Source organism: Rhinoraja longicauda, chromosome 2 (genome assembly GCF_053455715.1).
Source record: "Rhinoraja longicauda isolate Sanriku21f chromosome 2, sRhiLon1.1, whole genome shotgun sequence".
In the NCBI taxonomy this organism is placed as follows: domain Eukaryota; kingdom Metazoa; phylum Chordata; class Chondrichthyes; order Rajiformes; family Arhynchobatidae; genus Rhinoraja; species Rhinoraja longicauda.
Genome location: NC_135954.1, coordinates 93,561,306 through 93,576,199, shown reverse-complemented (window position 1 = coordinate 93,576,199; position 14,894 = coordinate 93,561,306). Strand labels below are relative to the sequence as shown.

The following is a 14,894-nucleotide window of genomic DNA, read 5'->3' as shown; positions in this document are numbered from 1 at the left end:
GCAATGCTCCAGATAATGGACTTGAGCCTTTCCCTTGTGCTCCTTGCTCCGTTTGGGTGATTGTGGACCTAAGCATCCTATCTGTGGGTAGAGATGATCAGTGTTATTGTGGACGTTTCTGTCCACCTAGTGATGCCTTCATAAGGTCATACGTTATAGGAGCAGAATTAGGCCATTCGGCCCATTGAGTCTACTCCATCATTCAATCATGACCGATCTATCCTTCCCTCTCCACCCCATTCTCCTGCCTTCTCCCCATAACCCCTGACACCCGCACTAATCAATCTGTCAATCTTCACCTTAAAAATATCCATTGACTTGGTCTCCACAGCCGTCTGTGGTAATGAAGTCCACAGATTCACCACCCTCTGACTAAAGAAATTCCTCCTCATCTCCTTTCTAAAGGTATGTCCTTTTATCCTGAGACTATGGCCTTACTGTAACAGAACCCTTAAGCAGTGTCCAGCTTTGGGGAGTTTGGAGTCATGCATTTACACGATGGCTTACAGGCAGTGATTGAACCACAGAACATCCACGGCAGTGGATCTCAGTGCAGACTGGATCACTGATGTTTTGGGTCGGGACCCTTAGAAACACCACCTATCCATGTTCTCCAGGGATGCTGCCTGACCCGCTCAGTTTCTCCAGCATTTTGTGTCTTTCCTTGATAAACCACCATCTGCATTTCCTTGTTTCTACGTGCATTTTAGCTTGACTGAAAGGACATCCAGGGTCTTGACCCGAAACGTCACCTATTCCTTCTCTCCAGAGATGCTGCCTGGCCTGCTGAGTTTCTCCAGCATTTTGTGTCTATATTTCTTTATTGACATACATTTCTTAATTTGCCACCTTTTGAAAATACTTGAGGCTCTGCTCTGGCTCTGAATGTCACACCACGTCACAGCACGCCATTCAGATACTCGAACGAACAACCAGAAAGTTAACCTGTGTTCTTCCATGTGGAAGCAACAAAACAATCAGTTGGGGACATGAGATAGCAGATGCTGGAATCTTGAGCAAAACACAAACGGCTGAAGTAACTCTGGAGTAACCTGGATAGGTGACGTTAACAGGTCAAAATTGATCAGTTTGAAGGGTTCCGACCCATTATGTCACTAGGCAATGTTACTCCGGAGATGCTGCCTGACCTGTTGAATTACTCCAGCGCTTTGTGTCCTTTTGTGTAAACCAGCATCTGCAGTTCCTTGTTTCTACAGTTGGAGTAATGCTGCAGGTCAGGCAGCATCTGTGGAGGAAATGGAGGTATATTTCAGGGCGAGCCCTTCAGACTGATGGAGTCGGTTGGAGAAGCAGGGTAAAGAGAGGCGAGGGTGGAGCAAATCCTGGACAATGGGCCTTTATGGCCAAGTTAAGACTCTACATTTTTGAGAACTATGAAACTTGAAGAGTGGAAGTTGGCACCAGAAACGTGGTGACTCTTGCATATTGCAGTGTGATTTACTATTCTTACACTCTTGTACCTATGATTGCTGCTCTGTAAAGCCAGATTTTTACTGGACTATATGCAAAAAAAGAATGTCACTGTACCCAGGACAATAAATGGTATAATTGAACCATTGAGGTACAGATGGATATAGGTGAGCGGAGGTGGGGTGGGGGGGGGGGGGGGGGGGAGGTTGATTGACTGATGGGTGGAGTAAGACCTCTTTCACATATATCCCACCCTCCGTATTTACATTTCAATGTTCTCTTCACTCTTTATCTGACACTCTTTTGTCCCCTTTCCATCTCTGGCCTTTGTCACATTCTCTGTCCATCTGCCTAACAACCTCCTCCCCCTCACCTGTATCCACCTATCACTTGCCGACCCAAATCGTCATCTGTCCTTTCCCTCTGCTGTTGCTACCTGACCCGCTGAGTTCCTACAGCGCTTTGTGTTTTGCAATGCAATCATTTGGAGCCCAGAACCTTTTCATCAAGGCAACATCTGCAGTTAATCATCACTAGGTTGGCTACCAGTCAAACATTGACAGTGGCCTTTGCTCTGAAAGTGTTTTCTCATTACTGACCTCCATGCACTGTGCCTTTTATCAACTGAGTGCAGAAGCTTCTGAGGTTATTTTTAATCCAGTTTCTTTAATGCCAACTGACCCATGACAAAGCATCAAACATCCTTAACATGGAAAGTAACCAAGAATAATTAGTGTTTTGGCATGAAGAGCTTTAAATTATTTAGTGCCACACAAAACCTCAAAATTTGCCAAAGTTAGGGGGGGATTTGGAGACTGATCGTTATTGTAACATAGGGAACTTTCTCACCCCCACTGCCTCCTTTAAAGCAGTGATACGACTAGAGTGTTTTGATAATGTTTTAACAAGAGGTTTTAACCATCCACATATCTGCTTGTTTGCTCGGTAGCCTGATTTTCAAATTATGCCTCCAAAGCATACTGAAATAATTTTCCCACACTGAAATTGTGGTCCAAATGCACATCAATGTATGCTTCTGTGCACTTTATTACTATTTATGTGGGGAGACCTGTTGGAAGTATATCAAATTATGAGAGGCATAGTTAGGCTAGATAGTCAGAACCTGTTATACAGTATGGAAAATTCAAAGGCTGGAGGGCATGGTATTCAGGTGAGATGGGCAAGGTTTAAAGGAGATGTGCGGGGAAACTTTTTTACACAGAAGGTGGTGAGTGCCTGGAACAGGGTTGGTGTTTGAGGCAGATACAATAATGGCATATGAGAGGTCTTTGGAAGGCACATTGCTGTGCAGAGAATGAAAAGATAGGGATTATAGGTAGATTAGATAGGTAGATAAGAGATGGTCTTGGCATCATGTTCAGCACATACATTGTAGGCCGAAGGGCCTGTTCTTGTGCTGTACCGTTCTATATTTTATTTGAATTGTAACCCTGTACTTTAGTGAGTTCAGAATATTGCTGCTTCTCTGTGGTGTTAAATCTTATTGAATAGACTGTAATGTTGATACCTTGGACATCTCATTAACAGTATTCATCTGTTCATTGGCAGGCTAAGATTGTTGTGATCAGCAGACTGTGTCCTTGTTTGTTCTGGCACTTAAAATTTACGGCAAAGGAGGCAGTCAGGTGTCCTAACTGATATATGCTGCTTGCATGCTCCACAGTAACTACTTCCCCACTACTTTATCTCACCCCATCGTCATTTCTCTGTCTCTAAAATGAATGTATCAGGCCATTCTGAGCAAATTGCATTGATCAGCAGACCTCCCAGACCCTTTCCGCTTTCTTATTTCATTTCCGCCATTCCAATTTCGTCTCACATTTTTCCACAAAACACATGCCCCGCCGCTCGCCCGGAGACGTTTCGGGTCCACGGCTCGCTCTGCCCGACGTGATGGTCGCCCGGGGCCAACATGAATGGCTCCCTCTACCCTTCCCTGTCCCCCCTCGCCCGCCCATGGCCCCGGGGGACCCAACGGGTGCACACCCATCTAGCATATAACTAAAATTCTCATCCTGTTTGTTTGTTCGTCCCTTTGTTTGTTTGCGCATACCCGAAATATAGCCAAAACTGTACACGATAGCGCAACAATTTTAGGCCCACCTTACCATTGGCCTGCGGTTCAAGTGGTTGTTATATTTTATAAGTTATTCACTTTAAACTTTAAAAATCACTTAAAAAACTTTAATAAATCCCTTTTCCACTTGCCGTGCTCGTCAGCCGTGTTCGACGTCACAATGGGAACGTTACGATGCTTCGACTTGCGATATTTTGACATTGCAATGGTGCAAACGGCCTCTTGCATCACAATGGGAACCCAACGGGTCCGTGCCTGCGTGGTTGGGGCCTGTTGATCTAATACTTACGTAAGATTGCCGCCGGATCCGCGCATGTGCTGAAAGCGCGCTGGTTGTCCGCCGGGGCTGCTTCCCCCTCAAAGCAATGGCCATCGCCCTCGAGCTGCCGCTGCAGGAGAGGTTTGCACCCAACGGGTCCATGGGTTGCTCTGGACGCCGTGATGGCCAACTGGGGCCGGGGTGAGTGGCTCCCTCTCCCCTTTCCTCTCCCCCCTTGCCTGCGCCCGGCCCCGGGGGAGACTACTCGGCCGGCAACGTGTCCATGGGTCGTCAGTTGGGGGAGGGTTGCCGGGCCCGCCGAAGAGGTTTGCACGGAAGGTTGCCGGGCCCACATGAGAGGTTTGGACCCAACGGGGGTTGCCGGGCCCGCATGAGAGGTTTGGGCCCAACGGGTCCATTCCCGGCTAGTGTGATATAAAAAGGCTGCATGCTTTGGGTCTGCAGAGCAGTCTGTTGGCTTGATTGTTCTCCTTGTCTGACAAATTATTGCACATAAATTGCGAATAAAGAAAAGTTAACTGTCACTCATTGTCTCAAGTAAATTATTCCGACAGGTCGTGATCCGAATCGTCACTTGTCCATGTTCTCCATGTTCTACAGGCATATTGCCTGACCTGCTGAGTTACTCCAGCACCACCGTGTCTTTTTCAGTGAAATTCTGACTTTGGTTTGACTGAGGTAAAAAAAAATCACAAATCCATCGTCATTCCAAAATAATGCAGGTTCCTTGCGGTGTTTTATCCTGTTATTTCTAATCAATCATTGATCGCCATAATGAAAGCAAGCTGTGAAATTGATTTTATTGTTTGTAAATGGTTTTTGAATACTGATGTTTCTTTCAGAGAATCTCTCTGGTCAGCAGCTTTACTGCTTCCCTGTATCTTGGAAACTATGCAGCAATTGATTATAGTGATGGTAAGTGCATTCTCTCTCATTAATTGTTTAAATCACTCCCAACACTTGAAATTAGTTTAAATGATAACAATCCTGAACATTTTTAGAACAAGAATAATTCATCTGGACGAGGATAAGGATGAGGCTGTCGTTTATTGATTTACATTGTGAATACTACCTCAGTCAATTATAAGTCATAAGTCAGAAATGCAGGCACAAGTAAATGCTGTATTTTGAGCAAAACACAAATTGTTGGTGGATCTCAGCGGCCCAGGCACCATCTGTGGAGGGATTATCTATCTCTCCTCTCTCAAACACCCGGGAGACCCTCTCCCCGCTATCGCACAGACCCAGCGCGCCGCCGCCCTATCTGTCTCCAGTAGTCCGGGCTCGGCCACGCCACAGTAACGGCCGAGCTCCGCAGCTCCCTCCTCCTCCCTGCACGATCCGTAAGTGCTTTTCGCCGGGACCACGGGGGGGGGGGGGGGCTGGGGGCTGGTAGGGAAAGGGGGGTGGGGGAGAGTAACGGTGGGGGCGACGGGGAGGGTGGGAGGAGGAGAGAGTGGGGGTGGGAGGAGGCAGAGTGGGACTGCGGAGGGGGACAGCGGGGGAGGGGGGTTGGTGCTGGGGGCAAGAGAGAGTAGGGGAAAGGGGTGTGCTGGGGAAAGGGGGGGGTGGGGGAGAGTAAGAGTGTGTCTGGGGGAGAGAGAATGGGGGGGGTCTGAGAATGGGGACTGGGGAGGGGGACAACAGGGGTCGTGCGGAGGGGGCTTGTTGGTGGGGGAAAGAGGGATACTGGGAAAAGGGGAGGTCGTGGGGAAAGGGGGGGTGTGGGGAGAATAAGAGTGGGGCTGGGGGAGGAGAGGAATGGGGGGGTGGGAATGGGCCCAACGGGCCCACTTTGCTAGTATAGTTATATAATGATGGTTCTGTCCGGTTCAGGCCTGAAGAGGAGATTTGAATATTTGGCTAGCTAAATGAATTGGATAGGTTTAGAAGGCCAAAAGCAGGCAGGTGGGACTAGTGTAGATAGGCACGTTGGTCGGCATGGACAAGTTGGGCCGAAGGGTCTGCTTCCACGCTATGACTCTTAAGAGTCCTAACCCGAAACATCGCCTATTGAATTTTCGGCAGAATCGCTAAGTTGTTTCGGTACTATGTGTTTTGCTAAGTCAAAAGTGCTTTTGAGTTGCATACTCAGGAAGTCCCCAGGTCACAGCAGTGTTCCACCCCTGACTACCCTTTGTCACCTGTGCCGTTCGTAAATTGGAAATGAACAAAAATGCTGTGTGGGAGAGAATCACAGGAACATCTCTGAAGAGAGAGCGAGCAAGGGAGAGCAGCTACCAGTCAGCCTCACTGACTTAGTGAGTAAGCAAGGGAGTGCGTGAGTCTGCTCGGCTCGGCCCAGCCCCCAATGGGTGGGGGTGTGTTGCGGGGAGAGAAGGCGGGCGGAAATGTCCTGCTCCCACCGAGCAGAAGATGCCTGCAGCAGCAGGCAAATCCAAGCACATCCATCCCGCTAGTTTCCCAGACTCTTGTTTATATGTACAAGGTGTTGATAAATGGGGCATTCATATCCGAGGGAGGACATATAACAGGGACGTTGAATCATTCTATAAGAATTTGGGAAGAATTCAGACTTACCATGCCATGAATTGGAATTTGCATTGATCAGTATCCCTTGTGATTCGATAATGTTCTCATTTTTAAAAGCAAATTAATGTAAATTTAACATGTTTAGTATTTATTGGTGGGAAGTGAATGGCAGATACAAGAACAGGGGAATTGAGTAGAAAGGAACTGCAGATGCTGGTTTACACCGAAGACAGACACAAAAGAAGCGTTCCAACCAGAAATGCCACCCTTCCTTTTCTCCAGAGATGCTGTCTGACCCGCTGAGTTACTCCAGCACTTTGTGTTAACAAGATAATTCACATTGTTATTTTTTTCAATACGCATAAAAGCCTGAGAGGGAGGATAATAATTGGAAAATTATTATCCAATTGATACATACTAAAAACTGGGGACCGAAATGGGAACTGAAGTTTTCATTTTTTTAAATATATCCTCCTTTTGGAATGAAGAACATAATTTCTCCATCTCACGTGTTCACTGTTGCTGCTGGTTTGCCAAGTCTTTGCTATCTTTCTGCAGGTTCCGGTATGAACCTGATGGATATCCGTGCACGTGAGTGGTCACAGCAATGCCTAGATGCCTGTGCTCCTGGTCTGAAGGAGAAGCTTGGCGTCCCACTGCCATCACCCTCCATACTGGTATGACATCAATGACATTTTTAATGCATATCACAGCACTAGCAAAAGTTGTTTATGGTAACTGTAATAATGCCAAGTCACAAAAAATAGATCTTTTAGGAATAGTTAAGTGCCTTGAAACTCTTAGAATCATAAGAGTGGCACCTGTTGGAGGTCCTCCCTGGGTTATGAATGCCTGACTTATGGACACCCCATTTTTACAAACAAGCATATGGGAAAACGGTGGGATGGATGGGGTGGATTTGCCTACTGCTTGGATATGGGCAACACAGTGACAGAGCGGTAGAGTTGCTGCCTTACAATGCCAGAAACCCAGGTTCAATCCTGACAACAGGTGCTGTCTGTATGGAGTTTGTACGTTCTCCCTGTGACCATGTTGGTTTTCTCAGGGTGCTCCGGTTTCTTCCCACACTCCAAAGACGTACAGGTATATATAAGAAAATAACTGCAGATGCTGGTACAAATCGAAGGTATTTATTCACAAAATGCTGGAGTAACTTAGCAGGTCAGGCAGCATCTCGGGAGAGAAGGAATGGGTGACGTTTCGGGTCGAGACCCTTCTTCAGACTGAAGAAGTATCTCTTCTTTAGTACCTCTTCTACTTACAGGTATATAGGTTAATTGGCTTCGGTAAATTGTAAATGATTCCTCGTGTGTAGGAAAGTGTTAGTGTACGGGTGATCACTGGTCGGCGCGGAACTTAGATAGTTCCTCTGTCCCCCCCTTCCCAGTTCTCCCTCTATCTTCCTGTCTCCACCTATATCCTTCCTTTGTCCCGCCCCCCTGACATCAGTCTGAAGAAGGGTCTCGACCCGAAACGTCACCCATTCCTTCTCTCCTGAGATGCTGCCTGACCTGCTGAGTTACTCCAGCATTTTGTGAAATAAATACCTTTGATTTGTACCAGCATCTGCAGTTATTTTCTTACATTACTGGTCGGCACAGACTCGGAGGGGCCAAAGGGCCTATTTCTGCACTGTATCTCCAGAGTCTAAAGTCATAGAACCATTAAACTATACAGTATTGAAACAGGCCCTTTGGCTCACCTTGTCAATGCAACTAAGTTGGTATCTTGGGCTGAGTTACTCCAGCACTTGGTAAATGCTGGTAAATCCTTGGTAAATCAGTATCTGTAGTTCTTGTTTCTCCACAAGTCAGCTTTATCCCATCCCCATTCTCTTTTCCAAATTACTCCAATCAGTCTGAAGAAGGGTGCTGGCCTGAAACAGCACCTGTCTTTTCACGGATGCTGCCTGACCCACTGAGTTCCTCCAGCACTGTGTTTTGCTCATGTTTCCAACATCTGCAGTTCCCTGTGTCTCCAGCCATCACTTGATAACTCTTGCCCCACTCCTTCCCCTAACCCCTTTCCACCGGCTATCTCCGCTCTAGTGTCTTGAAGAAGCTTTCCAACCCAAAGTGTTATCTGTCTATTTTCATCCCCCTGACCTGCTGACTCCCTCCAGCTGTTTTTAGTCTACGGGAGGAATAAATAGATAATAGTTTGCACTGCAGCACCGCTCAGTGGACAGAACACAGAAATACATTGGCACAAAAATACACTCAGACCTCTCAAGTCAAGTCAATTTTATTTGTATAGCACATTTAAAAACAACCCACGTTGACCAAAGTGCTGTACATCAGTTCAGGTACTAAGAAATGAACATACAATGGCACACAAACATAACAGCACATACATAAACAGTTCACAGCGCCCCCTCAGAGGGCCTCAAACGCTAGGGAGTAGAAATAGGTTTTGAGCCTGGACTTAAAGGAGTCGATGGAGGGGGCAGTTCTGATGGGGAGAGGGATGCTGTTCCACAGTCTAGGAGCTGCAACCGCAAAAGCGCGGTCACCCCTGAGCTTAAGCCTAGACCGTGGGATAGTCAGTGGTCCCAAGTCGGCCGACCTGAGGGACCTGGAGATAGAGTGGTGGGTTAGAAGATTTTTGATATGGGGGGGGGGGCAAGCCCGTTTAGGGCTTTGTATGTGAATAGGAGGAGCTTGAAATTGATTCTGTACTGTACTGGGAGCCAGTGGAGAGAGGCCAGAATCGGGGTGATGTGGTCCCTTTTATGGGCACCCGTCAGGATTCTCGCTGCGGCGTTTTGGACCAATCGCAGGCGGGACAGGGATGTCTCAAACGCACAACTGTACCAATTGGTGCCGGAGACACACATCTCCAGGAGGTTGTTTAAGGGAAATTCCTACTAGGATAATATTTTTTCAAATCCACGCTATATGTACCAGCCTGACAAATCTCTGGGCCAGCTCAACAATCCCCATGCATTACCGAAGGGGCCCCATTGCAAATTTGTGTCTGCAACATCAATTCATACACTCCATCGGAAAGAACCACTTATGTTATTCTGTCACTCGTGCAGAATGTTCTATTCTGCTATCTTTTCAGGCTCTTGGCAATGCTAACAAAGTCAACATTTACAATTATCATATCATATCATATCATATATATACAGCCGGAAACAGGCCTTTTCGGCCCACCAAGTCCGTGCCGCCCAGCGATCCCCGCACATTAACACTATCCTACACCCACTAGGGACAATTTTTACCTTTACCCAGCCAATTAACCTACATACCTGTACGTCTTTGGAGTGTGGGAGGAAACCGAAGATCTCGGAGAAAACCCACGCAGGTCACGGGGAGAACGTACAAACTCCTTACAGTGCAGCACCCGTAGTCAGGATCGAACCTGAGTCTCCGGCGCTGCATTCGCTGTAAAGCAGCAACTCTACCGCTGCGCTACCGTGCCGCCCAATTACTTGAGAATCAAGGACCAGATTCACCGTTATCATTTCCGATTCTCCGCCAATATCATATCATATCATATCATATCATATCATATCATATCATATCATATATATATACAGCTGGAAACAGGCCTTTTCGGCCCTCCAAGTCCGTGCCGCCCAGCGATCCCCGCACATTAACACTATCCTACACCCACTAGGGACAATTTTTTTAAACATTTACCCAGCCAATTAACCTACATACCTGTATGTCTTTGGAGTGTGGGAGGAAACCGAAGATCTCGGAGAAAACCCACGCAGGTCACGGGGAGAACGTACAAACTCCTTACAGTGCAGCACCCGTAGTCAGGATCGAACCTGAGTCTCCGGCGCTGCATTCGCTGTAAAGCAGCAACTCTACCGCTGCGCTACCGTGCCGTGCTATAGAGCAGAAGATATAGAAACTTGAAAGCATGTACTACCAGAATCAGGATCAGCTTCTTCCTTGCTGTTATCAGATGTAGTCCAGAATGTGGCAAACCTTGCACTGTGTTTTGTTTGCACATATTTCTCTTTAACTGTAACGTTACGATGCTGTAACACTATATTCTGCACTCCAGTATTTTTCACTTTGCATTACTTGTTCTGATTGCGTATGCCATGATTGTATTCGTATTGTAATTTAATTTGACTGATAGCACGAAGACTGATAGACTGAAAGCTTCTCATGGTATCTTGGTATACGTGACGTTAATAAACACTGCAATACATGACAAAAATCTCTTGCAGATACTTGAGGCAGGTACGTAATAACATTTAAAAGACATTTGAACAGGTACTTGGATAGGAAAGGTTTAGGGGGATATGGGCCAAATGTGAGCAGGTAAGACTAGAATAGATGGTATCTTGGTTGGCAATGGCAAGTTGGGCTGAAGGGCCTGTTTCCATGCTGTACGTCTCTATGACTATTTCTGAGACCCATTTTCCCATGCACCAGTGATGCAGACTATCCCCTATCAGTCCTTGTCTCTCCAAATACTGGTAGACCCTGTCTCTCACAACCCCCCTGCAGTAACCTTTACCCATGGGTTCCTGTTTGTTGTTCACTCTGATTTCCGCACATTTGTGCTGAATCTCAGATGCCAGAGAGAAGCAGGAGGTCAGGTGTTGCCGGAGGTCAGGAGGTCACCCCCCACCTTGCCATTGACCTGCCACTAAATACAGGTTCATGCAGGTTTGGGTAGTTGATCCAGAACCATCTGACCTAATCTTTCCCTGGGTATCGTCTGTAACTATAAAAACTATCAGACACCCCCATTTGCTTTGTGGAGTGTGATGTTAACTAACTGCTATTTGTTCTTGCTGCGTGTACATGAATGTCAGTTTACGATTCTAAGATTCATTCCTCTGCATTATTGTAGGGGTCGATATCACCATACTTTGTGAAACGGTTTGGATTTAATTCCGAGTGCAAAGTCATTGCTTTCACAGGAGACAATTCAGGTAAGATTATAGTTCTTTATTTTGGCCAGTAAATGTCAGCCACTGCCTTCCTAAAGGTGAACCTATTAGGCAGACTGATTATATCGTGGCATCTGCAGGATGTTTGATTAATTGAAAAGTACAGCATGGAAGCAGACCCTTCGGCCCACTGACTCCATGCCGACCATCGATCACCCGTTCACACTAATTCTATGTTATCCCACTTTCACATTCACTACCTACACATTAGGTGTAATTTACAGAGACAATTTATAGAGGCCAATTAACCTACACATCTGCACATCTTTGGGATGTGGGAGGACAAAACAAGAGAGATTATAAAACTTTTGGTGCAGCTGACTTTTTCTTGATACAACATTTATATTTACATTATCATCATATAAATGTGAATACTCCCCTTGCTTCTGCCCTTTCTTTGAGATTTTGCATTTCTTACATTATCAACAGCAGAAAATGGAGAGGTTGGTCATCAAATTGGGGTGATACAGCTTTGGGGTGGGTCAGCTTTTTATGGATTGGATGATATCTGCAAGCCTACATTTATTTTCATTCCCTATTTACTCAGAAGAGTAACAACCTTTAAACCACTACTCTTATGGTGATATTTATGCCACAATGTTAGATAGAGGCAATGTTAACGATGCATTTAAGGATGGTGTGTGTAAATTGGGATTTGTTGTGCTACGTAGAATTAGGAGTTGCTAATGAAACCATACTTGTCGCCTTCTGCAACTGGTACGTTACATGGTATTGGTGCTGAGGTAGCTACATAATACGTTTCCATTGCAGAGCTACTGAATCATGTGGATAGCTGTTTCCACACCGAGTTTAGTTTAGTTTATTGTCACTTGTACCGAGGTACAGTGAAAAGCTTTGTTGCGTGCCAACCAGTTAGTGGAAAACCTATAGGCGATTATAATCGATCCGTCCACAGTGAGCTGTCCAGAGTGTCCACAGAGTGCCAATACATGATAAAGGGAATAACATTTAGTACAAGATAGAGTCCAGTAAAATCCGATTTAAGATAATGGGAGGGTCTCCAGTGAGGTAGATAGTAGCTCAGGACTGCTCTCTCATTGTTGACAGGATGGTTCAGTTGCCTGATAACAGCTGGGATGAAACTGTGCCTGAATCTAGTTTTCAAACTTCTGTACCTCTTGCCTGGTTATGGTTTCCGCATACATTTGACCCAAAATTTTAGACTCCTACAGTACCGAGGGAATAATTTCAGATTGGGTCATTAACTGGAAAACCATTTGGTCAACAGGTAGATTTAGAAGGTCCCATAGTGCTTTTTCAATGGGAAGCTAGTTATCTGCTGTGCCCTTGACACCCTGATGGTTATCACTCTACAAACCTTACTGAAAGAGATTAGTTTTTCTGCTGTAGCACAGGTCTGTGCGTGTCTGTGTGCGTGTCTGTGTGCGTGTCTGTGTGCGTGTCTGTGTGCGTGTCTGTGTGCGTGTCTGTGTGCGTGTCTGTGTGCGTGTCTGTGTGCGTGTCTGTGTGCGTGTCTGTGTGCGTGTCTGTGTGCGTGTCTGTGTGCGTGTCTGTGTGCGTGTCTGTGTGCGTGTCTGTGTGCGTGTCTGTGTGCGTGTCTGTGTGCGTGTCTGTGTGCGTGTCTGTGCGTGTCTGTGTGCGTGTCTGGGTGCGTGTCTGCGTGCGTGTCTGCGTGCGTGTCTGCGTGCGTGTCTGCGTGCGTGTCTGCGTGCGTGTCTGCGTGCGTGTCTGCGTGCGTGTCTGCGTGCGTGTCTGCGTGCGTGTCTGCGTGCGTGTCTGCGTGCGTGTCTGCGTGCGTGTCTGCGTGCGTGTCTGCGTGCGTGTCTGCGTGCGTGTCTGCGTGCCTGTGTGCGTGCCTGTGTGCGTGCCTGTGTGCGTGCCTGTGTGCGTGCCTGTGTGCGTGCCTGTGTGCGTGCCTGTGTGCGTGCCTGTGTGCGTGCCTGTGTGCGTGCCTGTGTGCGTGCCTGTGTGCGTGCCTGTGTGCGTGCCTGTGCGTGCCTGTGCGTGCCTGTCTGTGTGCCTGTCTGTGTGCCCGTGTGTGTGCCCGTGTGTGTGCGCGTGTTTGTGCCCGTGTGTGTGCGTGTCTGTGTGTATGTCTCTGTATTTTTTGTGAACTTTGTGATGGAAATGATTCAACATCTGTGTAATTGAGGTTTTTAGCAATGATTGAAAACTAGACACAGAGTCATACAGCATGGAAACAAGCCCTTCAGCCCAACCCGCCCACACCGGCCAACATGTCCCATTTACGCTAGTCCCACTTGCCTGCGTTTGGCCCATATCCCTCTAAACCTGTCCTATTCATGTGCCTGTCTAAATGTTTCTTAAACTTTACAATAGTAACCTGCCTCAACTACCTCCTCCGGCAGCTTGTTCCATACACCCACTACCCTTTAGTGGAAAAAGTTAACCCTCAGGAACCTTTTAAATCATTCCCCTCTCATGTAAAACTAATGTCTTCTGGTTCTTGATTCCCCTACTCTGGGGAAGAGACTCTATGTGCGTACCCGATCTATTCCTCTCATGATTTTGTACACCTCTATAAGATCACCCCTCATCTTCCTGCGCTCCAAGGAACCGCCCGCTCAACCTCTATAACTCAAGCCCTCGAGTCCTGGCAACACCCTCATAAATCACCCTTTCCAGCTTGACAACATCTTTCCAAAACTGAACACAATACCCTAAATGCGGCCTCACCAACATCTTATACAACTGCAACATGACTTGTTCAGTGCTCAATACTCTGACTGATGTAGGCCAAAAGCCTATCCACCTTTGTTAATTTAACATGTTCATTTATTTAAAAGTTGAAATGTAATACTGAATATTAGTTACCATAAATTGTATCTGTTCTCTCTTACAGCATCACTAGCAGGAATGCGACTTCAGCAGGGAGATATAGCAGTGAGTACTTTATATTGTTAGAGAACTTCGGATAGTGAATTAAAACGATAAAGGGAAAGTTGTCATTGTTTTAACAATTCTCCTTGATTTGCATTAAAGTAAGTAATGTTAAATCAGAATATTTCTAAAATTCATGGTAAATGATAAGGACGTAATAAATGAGGTAACTGTTTATTGGTTCCTATTCTTCAGTGTTTTGCACTGTGCACCATAGCATAGGTATCTGGTGGAGATTTGGGTGATCTGTTGAGCATCTGCCAGCAATATCAGGGTAACTTGATTTGTGCAAATGCAATGCTCATTAAATCCAGTAATATCTTTTATACACTTCCTCTGAAAAGTCCAATAATGAGAAAAAAGAATGATTTGCAATGAATACATGTTTTGTTTAGTTTAGTTTATTGTCACATGTACTGAGGTACAGTAAAAAGTTTTTTGTTGCATGCTAACCAGTCAGCGGAAACACTATACGTGATTACAATTGAGCCGTCCACAATCACAGATATATGATGAAGGCAATAACGTTTAGCACAAGATAATGTCCAGTAAAGTCCGATTAAAGATAGTCCAAGGGTCTCCAATGAAATAGATAGTAGCTCAGGACTGCTCTCTAGTTGTTGAAAGGATGGTTCAGATAACACCGTCTGAAAAAATTTGCAGGCTGCAAAACAGAGGACACAATGTGCTGGAGTAACTCAACGAGTCAGGCAGCATCTCTGGGGAACATGGATAGGTGACGTTTCATGTCGGGACCCTTCTTC

At 46.2% G+C, this 14,894-nt stretch overlaps 1 protein-coding gene across 2 annotated transcripts in view; it reads left to right on the top strand.

The window, feature by feature from the left end:
• xylb (xylulokinase homolog (H. influenzae)) overlaps nt 1–14,894 on the top strand; it is a 219,325-nt gene that overhangs the window by 29,006 nt on the left and 175,425 nt on the right. For both annotated transcript variants that reach the window (XM_078424322.1, XM_078424331.1), the window contains exons 8-11: nt 4,652–4,724; nt 6,861–6,979; nt 11,148–11,229; nt 14,093–14,133. In XM_078424322.1, the coding sequence (XP_078280448.1) occupies nt 4,652–4,724; nt 6,861–6,979; nt 11,148–11,229; nt 14,093–14,133 (315 nt within the window). The remainder of the gene's footprint in view (nt 1–4,651; nt 4,725–6,860; nt 6,980–11,147; nt 11,230–14,092; nt 14,134–14,894) is intronic.